The 19675-nt window shown below is 38.4% G+C and overlaps 1 protein-coding gene across 1 annotated transcript in view; it reads right to left on the bottom strand.

The window, feature by feature from the left end:
• Nucleotides 1–8896: 8896 nt before the first annotated feature.
• The window catches only part of LOC139738811 (cilia- and flagella-associated protein 47-like), a 100189-nt gene continuing 89410 nt past the window's right edge, over nucleotides 8897–19675 (bottom strand). Inside the window, exons 40-51 of the mRNA XM_071649448.1 lie at nucleotides 17778–17896; nucleotides 17109–17315; nucleotides 16258–16656; nucleotides 15601–15820; nucleotides 14758–14862; nucleotides 14216–14372; nucleotides 13793–14051; nucleotides 11759–12027; nucleotides 10921–11092; nucleotides 10387–10548; nucleotides 9756–9924; nucleotides 8897–9180 (exon numbers count right to left, since the gene is read on the bottom strand). Of these exons, the coding sequence (XP_071505549.1) occupies nucleotides 8959–9180; nucleotides 9756–9924; nucleotides 10387–10548; nucleotides 10921–11092; nucleotides 11759–12027; nucleotides 13793–14051; nucleotides 14216–14372; nucleotides 14758–14862; nucleotides 15601–15820; nucleotides 16258–16656; nucleotides 17109–17315; nucleotides 17778–17896 (2460 nt within the window). The 3' untranslated portion in view covers nucleotides 8897–8958. The remainder of the gene's footprint in view (nucleotides 9181–9755; nucleotides 9925–10386; nucleotides 10549–10920; nucleotides 11093–11758; nucleotides 12028–13792; nucleotides 14052–14215; nucleotides 14373–14757; nucleotides 14863–15600; nucleotides 15821–16257; nucleotides 16657–17108; nucleotides 17316–17777; nucleotides 17897–19675) is intronic.

Below are 19675 nucleotides of genomic sequence, written 5' to 3'. Positions count from 1 at the left end.
TGCGAGATATTCAGAAACCACTCTATGAGATGTCAAAGAGCATGCAATTCTAAGGGGTATAAAAAGTTTATTTGATGAAAATCGGTTTTGAAATGGCTGAGATATCCAAAAACAAGGCGAAACAAAGAGATCCTAATAAAGGTGGGGCATGTCGCCTTTTATTATTATCACTTTTGGGGATATCTCAGCCATTTGAAAACCAATTTTCATCAAATAAACGTTGAATCCTTCTTAAAATCACATGCTCTTTCATATTTCATAAGAGGTTTCTCATTATCTCACTTAGGAATGTTCAAAACATGAATCCCCACCTCAACAACTACTGTACAGTCCCTTTAACCTTCGCCAGTTGGCATGTTGTGTTTACTCCAAAGAGGTATGAAGCTTCTTTGTGTATGTCCTTTACTGACTTTTGGTACATTTTTATGCCTCCGCCACGAAGTGGTGCCGGAGGCATTATGTTTTCGGGTTGTCCGTCCGTCCGTCCTTCCGTCCGTCCGTCCGTCCTTCCGTCCGTCCGTAATGAATTTTGTGGACAAGGTAACTATCAAAACCTGTTGAGGTATCCTAATGAAACTTGGCATGTATGTGTATTAGGGGGTGAAGTTGTGTCTATCAACTTTTGGGTGCACATGCTCAAGGTCAAAGGTCAAAAGGTCAAGGTCAAATACATAAAATTTCACTATTTCCACCATATCTATTGAATGCCTAAAGATATTTTCTTGAAACTTAGTGTATACATGTATTACCCAATTAAAATTCTCTGGTGAAAGTTTGGGTCATGAGGTCAAAGGTCAAAGGTCAAAAGGTCAGGGTCAAATACATAAAATTTCACTATTTCCACCATATCTATTGAATGCCTGAAGATATTTTCTTAAAACTTAGTGTATACATGTATTACCCAATTAAGATTCTCTGGTGAAAGTTTGGGTCATGAGGTCAAAGGTCAAAGGTCAAAAGGTCAAGTAAAAATATTAAAACTTCTTTTTTTTTCTCCATACCTTGGAAAATTGTTCAAGGTATCTTCTTGGAACATAGTATATACAATTTGTACATATGCTGACTGGAAGTGATTATCTAGAGAATGTAGGGTTCATGGGGTCAAAGGTCAGGGGTCAAAGGTCAAGTGCAACACTTCAAAATTTTACTATTTCCCTCCTATCATGCAATGCCAGCAGGGTTATTTTTTTTTACACTTGGTGTATGCATACATGTGTAACCTAATAGAAATTCTCTGGAAAGTTTTTTTTTCTTCTTTTTTTGCCTCAAAGGTCAAAGATCAAGTGAAAGTGCTGAACTAACTTTTTCCTCCATATCTCGGAAGTGGCTCAAGTTATCTTGAAACTTAGTACATATTATGCATGTTCTACCTGAAAGTGATTATCTTATGAATTTTAGGGTCAAGGGCCAGATGAAAATGGTAACAATTTACTATTCAATTCAGAAATTGCACTTTTTCTCCACACCTGTACCTTGAAAATTACTCAATGCCTAAATGTATGAATGGGTCAAAGTCGAGTTAAAGTCCTTCAATCCCTAGATACATGCTCTCCTATTCATCCAATTAAACCTAGGTCAAGGAAGGTGAACATTCAACACATTTGTGACAAACTTGTCATTTCAATATTTTGCCAATTTTGTGAAAATGTAATCACACATTGTCCACATGTACTATCTAGACCTATTGGGAAAATCATGCATTATGGCGGAGGCATACCAGTCGCCAAAGCGACATTTCTAGTTTTTTTTTTTTTTTTTTTTTTTTTTTGGGGGGGGGGGGGTGAAATAGCAGTGTCATGTGGACATGAATTAGGGTCATCACCAAAGAAATGTTATCTGTACACTTGTATAAATGTAAGTACATACATGTATAATGCAGATGCTACAGAATCTGTGAAATGCATTTTATTTGTTGGTGCTTTTGCTTCTTGTCTATATAAGAAATGAATAAGTACGAAACCACTTCCCATCTTATTATGACCGATTTGTCTGCAGTTTTTCAGGTAATGCTCTTTCAATTTATTTTCCTGCAAATCTTCTGAATAAACAGAAATAGTCAGCATTCATTAATTTAACTGCAGATGATTTGACTAAGGTACTAGAACATCTGCTAACTTCATTGAATATTGAATGAAATATGATTTTTTTTTCAGTTTTCAATTTTATATCAATCATGAATTCTATCACTTTGATGCACCTAGCTGTTTAAGCAAGGACTCAAAAAATTCCAGCTAGGCTGGGGTTAATGTCCAAATCTTGCTCCCTTTGTTGCCAGGGTTTCTATTGTAACCGACTAATTCCAGATAGACAAAAATGTTGATACTGATATACGTTTGGTGAAACATATTTTGTTATTGATTTCTGAAAGGCAATTTGATATACAGGGTAATACACATTTTCTTGGCTTTTATTTTTCAGAAGTCAAGCCTGGTTATGAATTATTTACTGCAAAAGTGGATATTTTCACACAAATAATTTGTCGCATTCTGCTGAGTAAGATGAATTTCACATATTTCTAATTCCATGGAATCAAGACATTAGACAGTGGTACATATAACAAGCAAAAATATTTACATGCTTTCATTTTCACTCTTGTTTTTGGTTGCGCAAAATGTGCTAAAATTCCACACCATGATAGTTTCCACCTGTATAAATATGGGAATTATGAAGTGTGAATTATGTATCATTAGATGCATTCAGTGAAATCAGAGTCATAGTGAATAACTGATAGATCTATTGCATTGCCTACCTGTTAATCTAAAGTGTTGTGACTGTAGTTTAAGCCCCAGTCATATATAAACACGGATCCAGGAGGATCTACAAGGCCATCCCCGATCATGCCGGTGATGATCCGGGGAGTTCCGGGCTAGTTTTGCCCCGGATGGAGTGTCAATGAGCGTTGATGATTGTACACACGGTATCAACACGGCATGAGGCTGGACCAGCACGGCATCTACATGGCATCCCCATGGCACTTACACGGACCTCCACAGACCATGCCGGACCCACCCAGCAACTACACGGTCCATGCCGGCAGAGCACAGCATTTACACGGACCATCAGGGCGTCTACACATACCAACAAGGCAGTGACACGTACCACACCAGCAGAGGAAAATCTATCAAAAAGCAAGCTGATTTTGGATTTTCATCAATCTTATACTCGTTCTCATCACTTATGGACCGTGAAGATCCATGTTCATCCCTGTAATACCATGTTTGAACATAATGGTCCATGTAGTTGCTGTGTGGCTGCCGTGTAGGTCCATGTAGCTGCCTTGATGATCCGTCACGGTCCTTGATGTGAAAAAACTGTCACTGATAGCCAAGGATTCTCATGGCGCCTACACGATCATTCCAGGCAGCCACACGGACCTTCACGGCATTTACACGGCAGCCACACAGACCATCCTGGATTGCTCTGCCAACACGGCAGTCCCCGGATGACGCCGGATGTTTTTGACCTCCAAAAGCTGCCTTGTTGGCCTCCCGGACGTCCCCGGACCTACACAGACCTACACGGACCTCCAAGGATGCTCAAGGCGTCAACACAGATCTCTCCCCGGATCACCCCGGATCTGATCCGGGGTGATCCGGCATGCATATGTGACTAGGCTTTAAAAAGATCTTATGCCATGTGGAGTTCTTGTGTAAATGTCAAATTCTTTCCTGTTACACTGTCATGTTGATTTACTAATTCTGCCTTTGTTATCTTTTTATATCACATTTGATGTTAAATTGTATGTGTAGTCTTTCCAGAATGTTGATTGAAAGGAAAAATAAATATTCCAGGGCAATGCTGACACACATATACACAAAAAGAGTAAAATGATGGTATGCTGAATACAGCAAATCAGCTTTGCAGCTTCTCTCATCATCGCTATGATAGATGCTGTCACTTTAACATGCAGTTTTTTTGTTTTTTTTTCATCAGATATTTTTATAGCATAACTCAGCACAAATTTTACTTTTCACAGATATCAGATTTTGCTAAGTTGCAGGATTTGCGGGTAAATTGCCTCTTAATAAGATAGTTCTGTGTGATATTTGAATATATTGAGTAATTTTAGTATTCTAGAGAGAAAGAGATTAAAGTGTTTTTTGCCCTAAAGTTATACTTGGAGAAACCTTGTACTTATCTGTCATTGAAGGGAAAAACCTAGTTATGTAAATGTATATACCTGTTGTTTTATGATGACTGACATATAATGGAAGAAAAAAAAAAGCAAAGAACAACTAATAGTGACTTTATACCACTATTCGTCACTCTTAACAGCAATTTGGATTCTAGAATTTCATAAGTGCCAACGACTGGTGGGCTGGTAGTGAGTTGGAGCTAAATTTTATAATTGAAGAGACCAAAGAATGAAATAATACAAAGTATATTGATGGCAGAGATACAATAAACCTAACAGTAGTAAGATGTTATTACGTGTACATCTGTAGAATTCTTTCTTCTTTAAAAGCTGAAAGAGATATAAGTGAAATGCTGCATCCAATGCCTTCAAGTTATCATTTCTCGCTGTGTAGTCATGCATTATGCCCAGTCTTGCTTTAATACAAGTTTTTAGTTTGCTTTCTTGATGGTAATATAAGAAACACAGGCAATTGGTGCTCTATCTCTCTCTCTCTCCCGAGTAAAAAAAGAAGTCAATTGTTCGTAATGTGAAATAATTGGGATGATTCTGAACAGAGATATGTACATGTACATGGAGTGTAGTGTGATCTTTTTCCTCGCTAGTATTAGTCTTAGAGGATTTAACAGTAGGCCAACAGGCAGGTCATGAATGTTAGTAGAAGAGATCCATGGAGGCTGACTTTCTATTATTCTTCATGCCAGATAATCCTGCATATGCTATCCGCATAATGAAAGCGCACTTGACTATCTCTTTCAGAAAGCAGGGGGAATAACATCATTGTATGTTGGAAACAAGTTGAGAGAATTAGTACATGTACTTCTCATTAAAGATGAAATTTTGTGGAATTCTCTTCATATTTTCTTGTTATTGTCCTGCAGTGATGTCACAAACTGTTCTGGTCATTTCATCCAACATTGCGGCACCAAACTGATCAACTGATTTTTTTTTTTCCTTCTTAAATGTCACTGATGTGTTCTACTAATATTGCTGCATTCACTCAATCTACAAAATTATATATTTGGGTATCATTTCCCTCTGAGTGTGTAATGCAGACCATTGCTAATAAAAGCATTGTTTGCTAAATGGATGTGATATGAATTGCCATTATTAATTGTGACTTATCATGCTAAATAACAATATAAATTATGCATTTGAGGCAGCTTTGTGAGTACAAGGGTTGCTGGAAGAGTTCAAACTTATGATGTCAAACAGGGTAAACCATAATCTTTCAGATCTAGCTTCATGCAACTTGTATTACCTGTATGTTCTTCAAGTATCACATGGAATTGCTCGAGGCATACATGAATGCAAGAAATGAACCTAAAATGTAATGTTTTGTTGAACTAAGATGTACTATGTGATGTAAGAGTAATTCAAGCAGAAAGAGAAGTGTGTGGATTAAGGGTGTCTCTACTTTTATCAAGTCTTTTCCTGAAATTCGAGCACTTTTGTTTTTTCTGTTTTCCTGCCAAGTTGTATGTAGTTTTGTATTACAAGTTACAGTAGTTTGTGTTGAGTAGCGGTTTTATGCTGTTTACGATAATTTTGCTCTTTATGTACTCAACTGTGTACTGTATTTAGCCTGTCAATTCCACGAATGTATCTTGGAACAAACAAATTAATCTTTTACTGCATGTATTTGGAATGTATCCAAAATGTACTTTGTGTGTTGTCTATCAGTCATTCCATGAGTGTATATCCCATTGTAGCCATCAGGTGTGTTATATTGTAAAGTCTGACTGAAACTCTTTATGTTTAGCAGTACACATCTTTAGGGAGTTGTCATTGCTTGCCACTTTTTGTACATCTCATATAACTCTATATGTAATGCTTTGTATATTTTGTTTGTTTGTGTGTGTGTTTTATATGGGGAGGGGGGAATTGGGAGAGAGAATTTCACTTCAGATCACTGTTCGTTGTTGATAGCCTTGTATCCTTTCTTCCTTAGAACATGATCAAAAGAAGAGTTGGATGCAATTATCAGATTGGTAGGTACAATTGTATGTGTGTACAATCATTGCATACAAGCATCACTGCAGTAGATGCAGTCAGCTGAATTGCCAACAGACATTGTACATTGTGTACATGTTGAGAGGAATTGAGCTTGGTCAGCTGACCACTGCGTGTGCTTTATGTCTCAAGTGTTTTAGCTTGGGATGCATGTTAGTTGGTAAACATGAACAGGAAAAACGTGTTTTCAAAATATGAATTCTAATGGGTTGGATGGACATCACATCACATACATTGGTTTTGTTATTGTGGATGGTGTTGCAATAGGAACCATGAGTACAGTATGGTGGGAATCAATGTTATGAGTACATTTCATTTACAGTCATGCACAATTCTAGACTATCAACAGGTGCATGATTAGCCTTTGTCTACTCCAAGCCTTAAGCCTCTGTGAAATAATGTGCTTTGGCTACCCATGCATTTGTTGTACATATAATCTAGTACTGTGCATTTTAGACCATTTATTATTTCATGACAGTGGTTGCCAGACGATTTTCAATATTAGGTAGCAAAGTGCTGTAGCATGTTGTCATGTGTTAAGCCACTCTGCCTTACCGTATGAAATGTCTTGAGATACTCACTGGTATATCAAAGTCAAAGATCCATGAACATTCAAACCAGGATTAGCTGTGTGTATCTCCTGCATAGCCACATATCTCTCTCTAACAAATCAGACATGCAGTACTTACGATTCTAGTTAACAGTAGCATGAGTTGGATGGGTACAATTCTAGGAGGCATATCTCAAGAATCTGATTGTTTTGTATTTGTTTGCTTGTTTGTTTTTTGCATTCTGTTATAAAAATGCAATGTACAATGTACAGTGAATATATAATGACATGACATGTATTTGAAGCTTCATTTAATTGTGAAAATGTTGCATTTTGCTGAAGAAGCAAAAAAGTCACAAGTTTTCAAGCAGTTGAGAGAGGATATCATATAGTCAACATTTTTTTTTTTCTTTTTGCATTTATATGATTTATTGTGAAACAAGTTGTGGACATTTCTATTATGTACAAACACAAGCATTTGATAATAAAAGAAATAACACATAAATTGCCAGAATCTTTCTTGGTGACTTCTTTTTTGGTCAAGAGTGAACTAAACCTCATTGAAGAACACATTGCTTGCTAAGTATGAGCAAGATGGCTACTATATGGTATGAAGTACTTTACAGTTTCAGACCACACTCTACTTTTTGTAGATTTTGATACAGGTGATCTTGACTCTTTGCATTGATGAAGGAGAGATCTGGGATGCGAGCAAAAGTGTGCCACCTGGTTCACATTACAGTAAATAATCTCTCTAGTATCAAACAGTGGTGCTACATAATGTATGTATGCTGGAACGTACCAGTAGTTTACCTTGACTGCATGCAACTTTGTTTTCAAAAAAAAAAATAGCATTGGAGAAATATTTTGATAGTTCTTGAAGTTTGAATGCATATTATCTCCATACAGAAACATGCACATTTGAGATATATACTATCTCCATGCTAAAGACAGTAATTCCTATGTTAACACTAAAGATGTGTGTGTCAATATTTCTACCATGAGGGCATGCAAAAGACACAAGAAATGCATTGCAATTTCCTCTCACATAGTGTATCAAATTGTCGAATTCTTTAGAATTAAACTGATCAATATCTGACATCCTGACACACACAACATGCAACCATAACATCATTGCATAGGCAGCTGGACAGCAACATTTCAAATGTGCACTGTTCATGCTCTCCTGTTTCACGTCTGACAGGGTGCATCATATGTAACAGGTAACTGACAATGAATGAAAGTGAAGAGTAGTGCTTACAACATAGCAACAGATTTCTTCATGTAATTCCATGTATATTGGTGGGATAACTGACAGTTTGTGGAAGGCCTATTCATAGTAGAATACTTGTGTGCATTAATATAAAATTTGAAGGACGGACTTGACTTTGAATACAAATGAATACCCATCAGATATGGACAGAAGTAATGCACCAAGGCAGAGTTCAGTACTATACATTTATACTGTACAACATATATAATTTAATCTCTTCCACACATTTATTTTGAAGAATATTTACTTATTGTGTTTGCAATATACATAAATATGTACAACTATTTACACACACGTTGTACACGCTATACAATCATTATGAAATCACAATGCATGTCAACAATTACAAACCTGATGTCAGGTTGGAAGACAGTCAGGTCGGTCCATCATACTTGGTAGAGCCAGATAACTCAATGCATCCATTCTTTATATCTCTAACATTCAAACCGTTTGTATTTAATTAGTGCAACATTTCTTGTAATGCTATGTAATTCTCATCAACATATTTTTCTTTTGTGTTTGTAAATGGCCAGCAACAGAATAGTAAGAGGCACATTCACTCTTCTCAAAATCACATAAGCACAAGATGCAAATGATAATCACAATACGTGTTAGATTAACCGCTAACAACCAGTAGCACATACTTCTGTAAAAAATACCTAAAAATTCATGCAAGCTCAATCAATCAGGTCAGGATTGTGTACTCTGTGTGATTTTCAAATGTACCTAGAAGTGAGAAGATCCTTTTGCTTGGCAGGCATAGCACAATAAAGGGTCAGTGTGTTTCATCTAAATTCAGGAATCAGAGAAAAAGAAAAGCTCATCATAAGATCTTTTGAGGCTAATTGCCTTGCAGTGGAATGCCTCACAGCAAAATGCAACTTCTGATGTCTGTTATTTTGGATACCTAAAAAGCCTGCAAAAATTGATGTGGTACCATCTGCTTGTTTTGTTCTGGCTCCATCCGGAGTCTATATTTCCTTCCTTTCACAGTCCATCTGTGGTCTTGAGGAGAATAGGAGCCCCCTTGACTGGCGAGGACACTGCTGTGGTGGTGAGGTGCAGGTTATCCAAGACAAAGTTACGCTGTTTGCCCCTCTTTATGGGGCTTAGGTGTGGTCCCTGGATGGGTTTTTGGGAGTGGCCTGCAGGTGGGGTATACTCTGGTATCACTCCCTCTACTTGGTACGTCCACTGCATGTCTGCAGTCTGATTTGGCAAAGGGGGAGGGGGAGAGAAAAGGCAGAAATATAGTGTCATTCTTTATTACAGGCAAATCATGTTACTTGTGACCATTTTTTATTGCTATCAACACCTCTATAAATAGAGGCCCCAAATTGTGAAACATTGGGTAGTCTCAAAACAGAACAGATTCATAGCAGCCTAAGATAACTGAGGAAGCTTCCTTATTTTGGGATAGTATTACTCATTTCATGAGCACCAGCACGGACACAAATAGGCTTGTAATGACTTAGAATAACAACTGAAGTAGGTTCTGCCTCACTACTGATTCATAACCAAAATGAAGTATTATGATGAAATCTTAGCTGCCCATCCCTCTGAGAACTTGAAAATGTCATGGTTTTGGAGGAAGAAAGGGATAGGTCAAGGATTGTCATTACTCTCATTGTCAAATAACCAGGTGTTCAAACTAAACTACAACAAACTTTTCAGCTGGCACTTTCATGGATGCTGGAAAAAGTCGGCAAAGACAGACTTCAAACATTGGTCTCAGATGTTGTCCCTATGGGAAAACAGCACACAAGGGCAAAATGAGATCATACCTGAATGACCAATTTGGCATGGTATGTCTTGCCATAAATCTTTGGAGTGAAGCCCACAGTAATGAGAGTTCCTGGGGTGCCCAGTGGCTTGAGTTCCCCAGTCTGTGGGCTGACAGAGAACTCCACATCACTCCCTGCCACAAAGTAGGCCTGAAACGCCACAGGATGCCTGTAGGCAAAGAAAGCAAAACACTTGTAACCTTTTGCTCGGCCAGCAAGAAAGAGAGAATCATATAATTTGCCAATCATGCACTATGTTTATCATAAACACATAAACAAAAATTGAATGAAAGACTAAAGGTTTGAGTTTCTCTCATGTACTCTCCATCGTGCAGGTACACATGAAATCCAGGGCTTTAACTAAGTATTCACTGACAATCGATTAATTATCAACCGCTGAATCATTGTTTTTTTTTTAATAAGTGACAAGACATGCCAATGCACTGCAAATTTCAGGGTACAAAGCCTTTTATAGAAATCATGCTTTTAATTTGTCTTGTATAAATCAATCAGATTACATGGATACATTCACATAAATTAATGGCTAACAAACACAACAGATCTTTCCCCCTTCATAGATCTAAAACCATAGACTGACCAATGCCAGGCATGACATGAGTGGTGAGCTTACCTTGCCTGACTGGTAAGCCTGAAACCAACTAAGGCTTCCTTGTTGAGACCTGCAGACTCAATGGTGATCACATCATCCACTGTCGGCTCGGTGGAGACAAAGCCCAGAGGGAAACGCCACACGCCACCAGTAGTTGCCTTCACACATAGCTGAACATTGTGCCTTCATCATAATGACACACATGAAAATATGATGTTTGAGACAGTGCTTCAAAGATATAATGATCATATACCTCTGCCACTCACGTTTATCATGTACATACAGGTACTTAAAGATGCGCAAACTGAACGTGGCTCTAAGAAATATAGTGTACTCGCAACTTTGTTTCACCCCAAATCAATTTGAATACATTTCAAAGAAGTAGTTAAAAAAATAAGGAAATTGCTTCTATGAATACAATGCATACATATATGTGTGTCTCATACGATCCCTCATGTTACATCAGATTTTATTGAACCACTAATACTCAACAATTGGATATCACATGAAAGTTGAGAGGCATTAAGCATAATTTTTGTTGTGTTTACTATTCACCTCATGGTCTTGAAGGGTGCATAGACGACATTGAAAACCAGGGTGACATTGCCAGAGAGTTTCTCCCTCCGCTTGCGGATGAGCTGCAGGGAGACAGCATTCTCTAGCTGGATCCTGGCCTCATTGCTGGGGTAAATCAACTCATAGCTGAACTCATTGGCCAGGGTGTTGCCTGCATCAGGGACAATATATATGGTATGTGGAGAGAGCCCTTTGATTCGATTTTGATATGATTTGATTTATTTACTCTCTGTATGACATTGCTTACAATTCCTTATTTTTAGCAATATCACAAAAACATCATAAGATATACAAATATGGTAGTACAGTTATTTTGCACAATTTCAACAATTTTCATCACACATAGACACATCTGTAATACAGATGCATACAAATTTCTGACAACGCATCTTGTTATTGCTGTTGTGTTAGTCATTTGACACATTGACAAACGGCTCAATGCAGCACTTCAGACTCATGACAAAAGGTGTGGGCTGGTACAGAAAGGATGTTGCAACTGCTGGAGCTAAATCTCTAAACCAGTAAGGACGAAAAGTTAACCCATCCTGCAACTTACCATCTAATTATGTATTATGTATTAGCATAGGAATGGCTGTGTCACGATAGGGTCATGATAGTCATGATGACAAGACTAATGAGGCAAAAATGGAGGAAGAAAAGGAAATGAGGAAAAAAAGACAGCAAAGGACCTTCATGAAAACCAATACATTTGAAGTCAAAGATATAGATAGAGAACTGACAAAACTGGGAAAGACATATACAATGTACATTGAAGATAGTTGTAGGAAAGAGGAATGAATAATATTTGGATACCCACCTTCTCCAACAACCACACCATCATCATCCAAGCTGGGCTGAGCACCCTTTGGTGTGATAGCACGTGTTTTCACCATGTGGTAGCTACTGGCTGCACTAGGTACAGCACCTGTCAGTGAGACCTCAAGGCGCTCCTCAATGCGACTTCTGGCCTGGCAGCTGACCAAGGCACCTTGGTCTACCCTAGGCTGGGTCTCCGGGATGCCCTTGATGGGGTAGATCCAGCGAATGTCACGCAGCCCGCCATTCTTATCACGCCTATCTGCCATTCTGTTTTGAGAGACCACAATTTGATGAGTAAATATACCAAACCGAGTACAATTTCCAAAGGGTTTGAGGTGAACTAGAATAATTTACATGTGCATTGATTAGCTAGTAATGGCTTTATGTTATTGGTGATGTTTTATCCATCTGTACTAGTTGATTTCACTATCTTCTTATTGTCAATCTCTTTGACTTGGCTTAATTTGACATCTTTTTCTTTTCTCTTTTTTTTTTGTATAATTATAAATCAAATGTCACACAGCTTCATCCCATAAGTATATTATTTGCCCTTGCGTTTTATGACATTCAATTAGCTTTGCGACAACTTCTGTCCTTGACTATATTTACATATTCCTTACAAGTTGAAATGGAAAGAGTTTGGTGATTAAAATGCACAAGTAGGTCATTATCCTGGTTTCACTCTCTTCTGTCACCTTACACTCCTTATTCCAGCATACAGTGTTGGCTTTGTGGTTAGTTTTCATTAGCCATTACTTGCCATTAATGGATCAGCTCTTCTTCCAAATTATACTTAAACAACTTTCAGAATCAAAGCAACTTTTGATTTCTGTAATAACAAGTTGATACTGGAGAAACAAATTATGTCTTCTCTTCATACTACTGTTGATATGAGTAAGTCAAAAATCACTTCATTCTCTGCTCTTAAAAGAATGAATGAGACATACATTGTAATAAAGAAATATCTGTCATTATTTTCTGTTGTTTCCATGTCCCCTACAAATACAATACACCCCCCCCCCCAAAAAAAAACAACAAAACTAAATATATCGCTACGGCGACTGATATGCCTCTGCCATAATGCATGGTTCTCCTAATAGGTCTATAGTACAATGTCTTGACAACGTGTGATGACAGTTTCACACAATTGGCAAAATATTAAAATGACAGGTTTGACACAAATGTGCTGAATGTTCACTTTCCTAGAACTAGGTTCAATTGGATGAATGATTAAAATGTCAGAGTGCAGGTATTTGGGGAACTGATGATTTTTACTTGACTTTTGACCCTTTTATAAGTTTATGCATTGAGTAATTTTCAAGGTATTGCAAAAAAGTATAATTTCAGTACCAAATGGGAAAATAGCATTATCTAAACCTGGCCTTTGACATTTGACCTCACAGTTCCAAAGAGAATCACTGTTAGGTTGAACATGCATAAATATGTAAGTTTCAAGATGATACCTTGAGTTACTTTAGAGATATGGAGGAAAAAGTGCAATTCAGCACTTTCACTTGACCTTTGACCTTTGACCTTTTGGCAAGAAACTTCCCACAGAATATATATTGGGTAATACATGTATACATCAAGTTAAAAAAAAAAAAACCTTCAGGCATTGCATAAATATGAGGAAAGTAGTGATATTTTGAGGAGTTGACCTTGACCTTTGACCCTCTGAACCATGACCCCCAATTTCCCTAGATAATCACTGCCCATTGGAACAAGCATATATACTAAGTTCCATGAAGATACCTTGAACCATTTGCGAGATATGGAGAAAAACATGAATTTTCAACCTTTTTTTTTCAAAAAATAATCTGACCTTTGACCTTTGACCCTGTGACCCTAAAATCCAAACAAAGTATTATCCCCCCAGGATATACCCTCATACCAAGTTTGATGTAAAACCACCACACAGTTCTTGAGATATCGACAAAAACAAAACGGGACGGACGGACGGACGGACGACCCGAAAACAATGAAGTGGCCGGAGGCATAAAAGAAAAAATCTGACAAATCTTAACTGGCTCACCTTCTTGCTGCGGGATGGTCAGGGTCAGAAGCAGGCAGGTAATCCCAGCTGCCACCATTCTCTCTTCGGATGGACAACAAACACATGGCTTCATGCAGACTCATTCTGTCAGGGGCAAAGGTCACCGGAATGTCCAGAGTGGCCTTGGGCCCCAGCTGAATGGCAACCGTTCGCTTCAGCAGTAGACAGAAAGCAGAGTCCGTCTGGATGCGGTTCCGGTCCAGTCGTCCCTGGGCCTTCTCTGCCAGCTCAGTGTTATCTGCAACCAAATTGGGAGGGTTGTGAGCATGAAATACTGAACATTTGTCTTGAAATATCTTGCATGTCTAGTCTGCATTATCGTAACACAGCATGGTCAGCTAAACACTTCTGCATAGTGAACAGACAGAATGACGGAAAGCTATACATCAATTTGTGTCTTACCAGTGAGCACCACGTCTACCAGGACATTTTCTGCTGTTGGATTCCTGAAGGGAATGATAAGGGATGTGTTTGAACCCAGAGTAGCACTGACGCTGACTGGGTCCAGAGGGGTTGGGGTGAGCCCTGTTCCAGATGCCACGAATACCCAGTCACCAAGCTGAATGGAGGATGATAAGACAGCATTTAAACACCTTTAAAACATGTACTTCATTTAAGAGATTTCTGCATACTATCATAACTAATATACTTTCCTCTGACAGATACATGTAACGTGCCGTGTGATGATTTCTGTCATTCATCACTCCCACAACCATACTATTAAATGAAAAGCAGCATTCTATGAACAATTATTGCCACTTTGAAAATGAGAATATTGTCTCCATATTGAACTTAAGACAAATATGATAGAAAAGATATGTCCACCTCCTCTTCCTCCTCCTCCTCCTCCTCATCATCATCATCATCATTCCCTTCAACATCTTGTAATAGTGAAAACAAACAAAAAATAACTAATGTGACTTTATAATCAATCTCTCCCATACCTGTTCACACTTGAAAGTTAACTTGGCTGTGTGATTGGCCTGACCCAAAGCTGATGGCATGAATTGAAGAGGGACATCTTCAGTGGAGTGAGGTGCTAGGATAATCTGTGAAGAGATCAAAGACACATAAAACTCAAGATAAAGACACAACACTTAAAACATATAATTTCGTATTTGGCCTCTTTGACAGAAACTATTTCCAAGCCTAGGATTCTTGTTTATGTTCCTCATCAGTTTGAGATTACGGTGCTTACTTGGTGATAATAACAGACATTTAGAATTCCCATTAAAATCCCTGACTGATTTCACTGTGGTTTTAAAGCATTTACCATTGAAGCACATACACCACATTGAGTCCTCATTGATATGACATTATCAAACACTAGTAGCTGTTATTTTCAGAACAGATGCCACATTTTATCACACGGTATACATAGGTCAGCTTTACTTACGTTGAGAAATATGAATGATTAATTATTACGGCTGTCACATAAGTACTGTAAAAGTGGAAATTTTCGCGCATTTTGTGCAGCCAGAAACTGGCGCGAAAATAAAAGCATGCGAATATATTTGCTTGCCATGAGTTCCTGTGCGTGATGTCTCGATTCCGCGGAATTAAAAACACGCGAACCTCTTCTTACCCGGCCAAGCGCGAAAAATTAGTCGTGCGAAAATATCCACTTTTATAGTAGTCACTTACTGCAAAGTTTATCAAAAGTAACCAATAGTCATTCAATTGTCTGGTCACATGATAAATAAGAAAATATATGACACATATAACTACATAGTAGAATGGATTTGGTGTTGAACATTTTATCACCAGCCATATCGTGGGATTCTAACCTTTCTGTCACAGTCCACTTCCAGCGTGAAGTTCTCTGGGTTGGAACAAGCTGGGCTGAGCTCAAGGGTTTCCTCTGTGGGATTGCTGAGGGGGATGAACTGGCGGCTCCATTTACCAAGCTCACACTCCATGTGGGGCAAAGTGGTCGGGGCAGGTGTCTCAGCAGTCAGGTTCAGGGAGTACCAGAATTCCCCTACTGTCTCATTCTGGAAGATTAGGCTGTGGGATGGCAGAATTACCAAGAAACAAAGCTGGGTTAGAGGGGGGCAGGGCACATAGACATCTACTAACAGCGTAAACTCCATTACAAGCATTCTCTCTCTCTCTGTCACTTCACATATTTCAGTACAATGTAATCTGAATACCATAAAAAATGGATGCATTTGTAACCTTCACTTGATAGATTTAATGAAACCTTATTCTAAAATTAAAATTTTTGCATAGGTACTGAGCAAAAGCAAAGAAGAGGAAGTGTATGCATTGATGACTGGTCATCCAGCAATGTCCCTACAGGTCATGAAAGCATGCTACATTGTGTTGACAAGTAGATTCAACAATGCTGGCCAGGGCAGCTTAAATCATAGGAGCTGCAAAATTCTACTTGTCTCTTATTCAGGCTTTATTATAGAATCTCACTTCTGGACCGGTGTGCTCACCTTCCTGTAGATTTACCAACGATGGCTGGAGCAAAGACAAGTTGGTAGTACTTCTTCTGGGCTGGCTTGAGGGTGACAGTAGGCTCTCCTCTCAGCCCATCTCCCTCAATGGAGACATCAAATGTCAGCTCCTCCTTGGTAGGGTTGAAGATCTCTACCTCCATGAGGGAGGCAGACTGGGCCGCACAAGTGATACCAATGACCCTCTCAGGTGGAGGAGGTGTGGCTTTCACCTCCAGAGAGAACCACACCCGGTAACCAAGGGTCTCCTCTCGCACCCTGCTGCCTGTTTGCTGGGATGACCCCACACTGCTCACAGAGGACTTGCCACTGATGGGACGGCGCCCTGCATCAGCATCTGGCTGGTCAGAGCTCATATCACTGTCCTCATCAGCATTTCTGTACATCACAAAGAAAACACACTATGTTGGTATACATGCTTATTCCCTTTTTATTCTCCAGAATTTTTAGTCAAACCTAAAATAGATAACATGTCAAAATTAATCATTGAATTCACTGCAGGATTTGACTCTTGATTATTTCATGTGATTGACAGAGATATAGCACAACGAATCACATCATCTTGTTTAGCTGACACCTAATTTGGAATAATGACAGATGACAAGGAATCAATCAAACCAATCATTTGGCAATATAACTTCATTAAACCACAGGTTTAGAGGAAATGGAACACATCAAATAAGGTTCGGGAAATTGGAAAAGCCTTTTGAGAAATTAATATAAATAAAATGGCGAATAAAAGTACAAACTATGTCATGAGCTGTAAAGAAATGTGGTACACTTATACACAACAAATTTGTTGAGGATAGAGTTGAAAAATTGTAACAAACCTTAAATTCTGAGAGCTTCCGGCTATGAAGGACAAGATGCCTTCAAATTTGCCTCGTTTCCATGGTGATGCCACAATGGCATACTCTTCTTCTTTGCTGGGGAGGACTGTGACAGCTGCAGGCCCAGTGATGATGGGAAGATCACTCGCAGCCTTGTACACCATCTTCTTGCTTGTTACATTAGGAACACGGATAAGGCGCTTAACCCTGGTTGGTGTGATAGAAGGAAAATAGAGCACATAAATATATAAATACATAATAATATATTGACATTTCAACTAAAGTTTAATTTTGCATATTCAGTTTCCCAGTGTTTGAATGGAAGTAAAATGATATGCGGCATTCTGAATGGAGAATGCTGAAATTAGAAAGCCCCTCAACAAATCATGCATGTATGAAAGACATGCTATATTCAGAATGGGGACAAGATTATCATGATTGTAATGATGAAAATTTTCACACGGGTGGAGATGACAATAAAAAAAAATAATGATGATACAGATTACTATGATTATGGTGGTGATAGTGCTGATAGTGCCAATACCAATATAGCAAAATGATAATGATAATAATGAGAATAACGATAATCATGACACTTATCATACATGAATTCACTGATGATCATGACAATATTGATGATACTGAAAAATTGTGGGAATTAAAACTTACTTTTGCCTTGCTTGACATTCAATGACCACATGATCTAGAGCTAGAGGTTTTTGGCCCTCTCCCTTCAGGTTGAAATAGTGCTCTGTGCCATCATCTGTGTTCTGCATCATTAGTTTGCCCTGTGGGACAGACAAAACAAAGGCCATTAACAGAAAGACAAGACTTCCTAGGTCGTGATGATTCCACTCTCCCAAAGTCTGAAAGGGGGATACAAGTTCAAGAATCATTCCTGTAAAAAATCTCTCTCATTTTAGCTTTCCAGTGATACACTGCTTAACTGAGATTGAAAAGTAATTCACACAAATAATTCTGGATACCCCAAACAAAAAGAAAGAACAAACAAACAAAAATCTAAAAGCTCTGCCAATTCTTTTTTTTTAACCTCATGCAATTTCCAACAACTGGCAATTATGTCATACTGGTACAAAGACATAATACAACTCAACTTTAACAAAATTATTGTGGGTGTCTTCAAGCCATGTTGAAAAGAGAAACTATGGTTAGCAAAAGATGCATCAGAAAGATTGCTGAATAATCTACCATATATACCTACCAGAGTAGCCAAGTATTCCAGACACTGACATGCCACACAGTCAAGCTGTACTGTTGCTACTCAACTTAATGCTTGCAATTTTCAAGCTATACAAATCTAGTCTGGATGATTAAGAGGCAAGCAAACTTGAGGGAATCAGGATTCAAATGTGTCCTAATGGCTACAGTCTCTGAATGCAGGAATTGATATACGGGGAAGCCTCGCATTACACTATGAAATACCAAGACCAGTTACCACAAAATGCTTCTGAATGGTGTTCACTGAAGCTGTTCTTATATGCACAGTGGACAATCATTGCTACTTCTATACACACTCATGTGGGTCAGCATCTACAAATATACAAATACTAAACTGTGTACTAAGCAAGCCGAAGACAGAGCAAGGGAACTACTCACACCACAACACTCTGAGCCCCTTACCAAAACAAACAACACAAACATGAATGACTTGTTGGATTTGTCACTACTGAAGGCAACATGCACAATCTCAACAAGCAGCATTGACATGACTACATGTATTTCATGATTCAATTTCATGCAAGGCACTTGATTACTGTTCTACAGTGAAAATTCACAGTATCAAATTGAATTGTCACACTGTACACATCTACACAATGTAACCAGGGCATGCACGTCTTACGTACACATGTTATAGATGGCCCAAGATATTTCACTCCCCCTTTTATTTTCTGAAAATAATGAGGGGTCAAAAGAGGAGAACAAAACAAAATAGTAATACTATGTAACCCACCTTCAATCAACATCGACATTATATTTCAAGAACATAAATCAACTCACTGTCTTTCTTCCAACATTTTCCAGTAGTTGACCTTTGTATGAATACTCACACGGGTGAACAACAATGTAAGCACATCTTCACAGCATAGACTGTCTCATGCTGCCCTAGTTTGAGAGTTTTGATTGGCCTAAAGCTTGTAGAAGCATCAATGAATTTAACTTTTTTTCTGTGACTTTTGCAATTGATACCTGAATGTGGTTTGTATTTGATAGACAGTGGCTATATTTCAATGTGACAGGTTATAAAAAAAGAAGGGAAACAAGGAAAAGTAGAAATTACGCGGTGCGTAATATATGTCCCCGCCGGAAGTAGCATTTAGTAGCAAAATGTACAATATAGGTAAAAAGATCAAGGTCAAAGGTCAAAGAAGTCAAAGGTCAAAATTCTATGTAGAAGTTTTGAAGCCCTCACCTAGTGCCATCACATAAAGCAAACGGAATCGAAATCGGGTTAGAAATGGCGAAGGAGTAGCATTTTGTAGCCAATGTACAATACAGGTAAAAAATCAAGGTCAAAGGTCAAAGAAGTCAAAGGTCAAAATTCTGTG

The sequence above is a fragment of the Diadema antillarum genome, unplaced genomic scaffold, assembly GCF_040938485.1.
Source record: "Diadema antillarum isolate AM-2024a unplaced genomic scaffold, OU_Dant_1.0 seq00000768_RagTag, whole genome shotgun sequence".
In the NCBI taxonomy this organism is placed as follows: domain Eukaryota; kingdom Metazoa; phylum Echinodermata; class Echinoidea; order Diadematoida; family Diadematidae; genus Diadema; species Diadema antillarum.
This window is presented reverse-complemented; position numbering and strand designations above follow the sequence as displayed.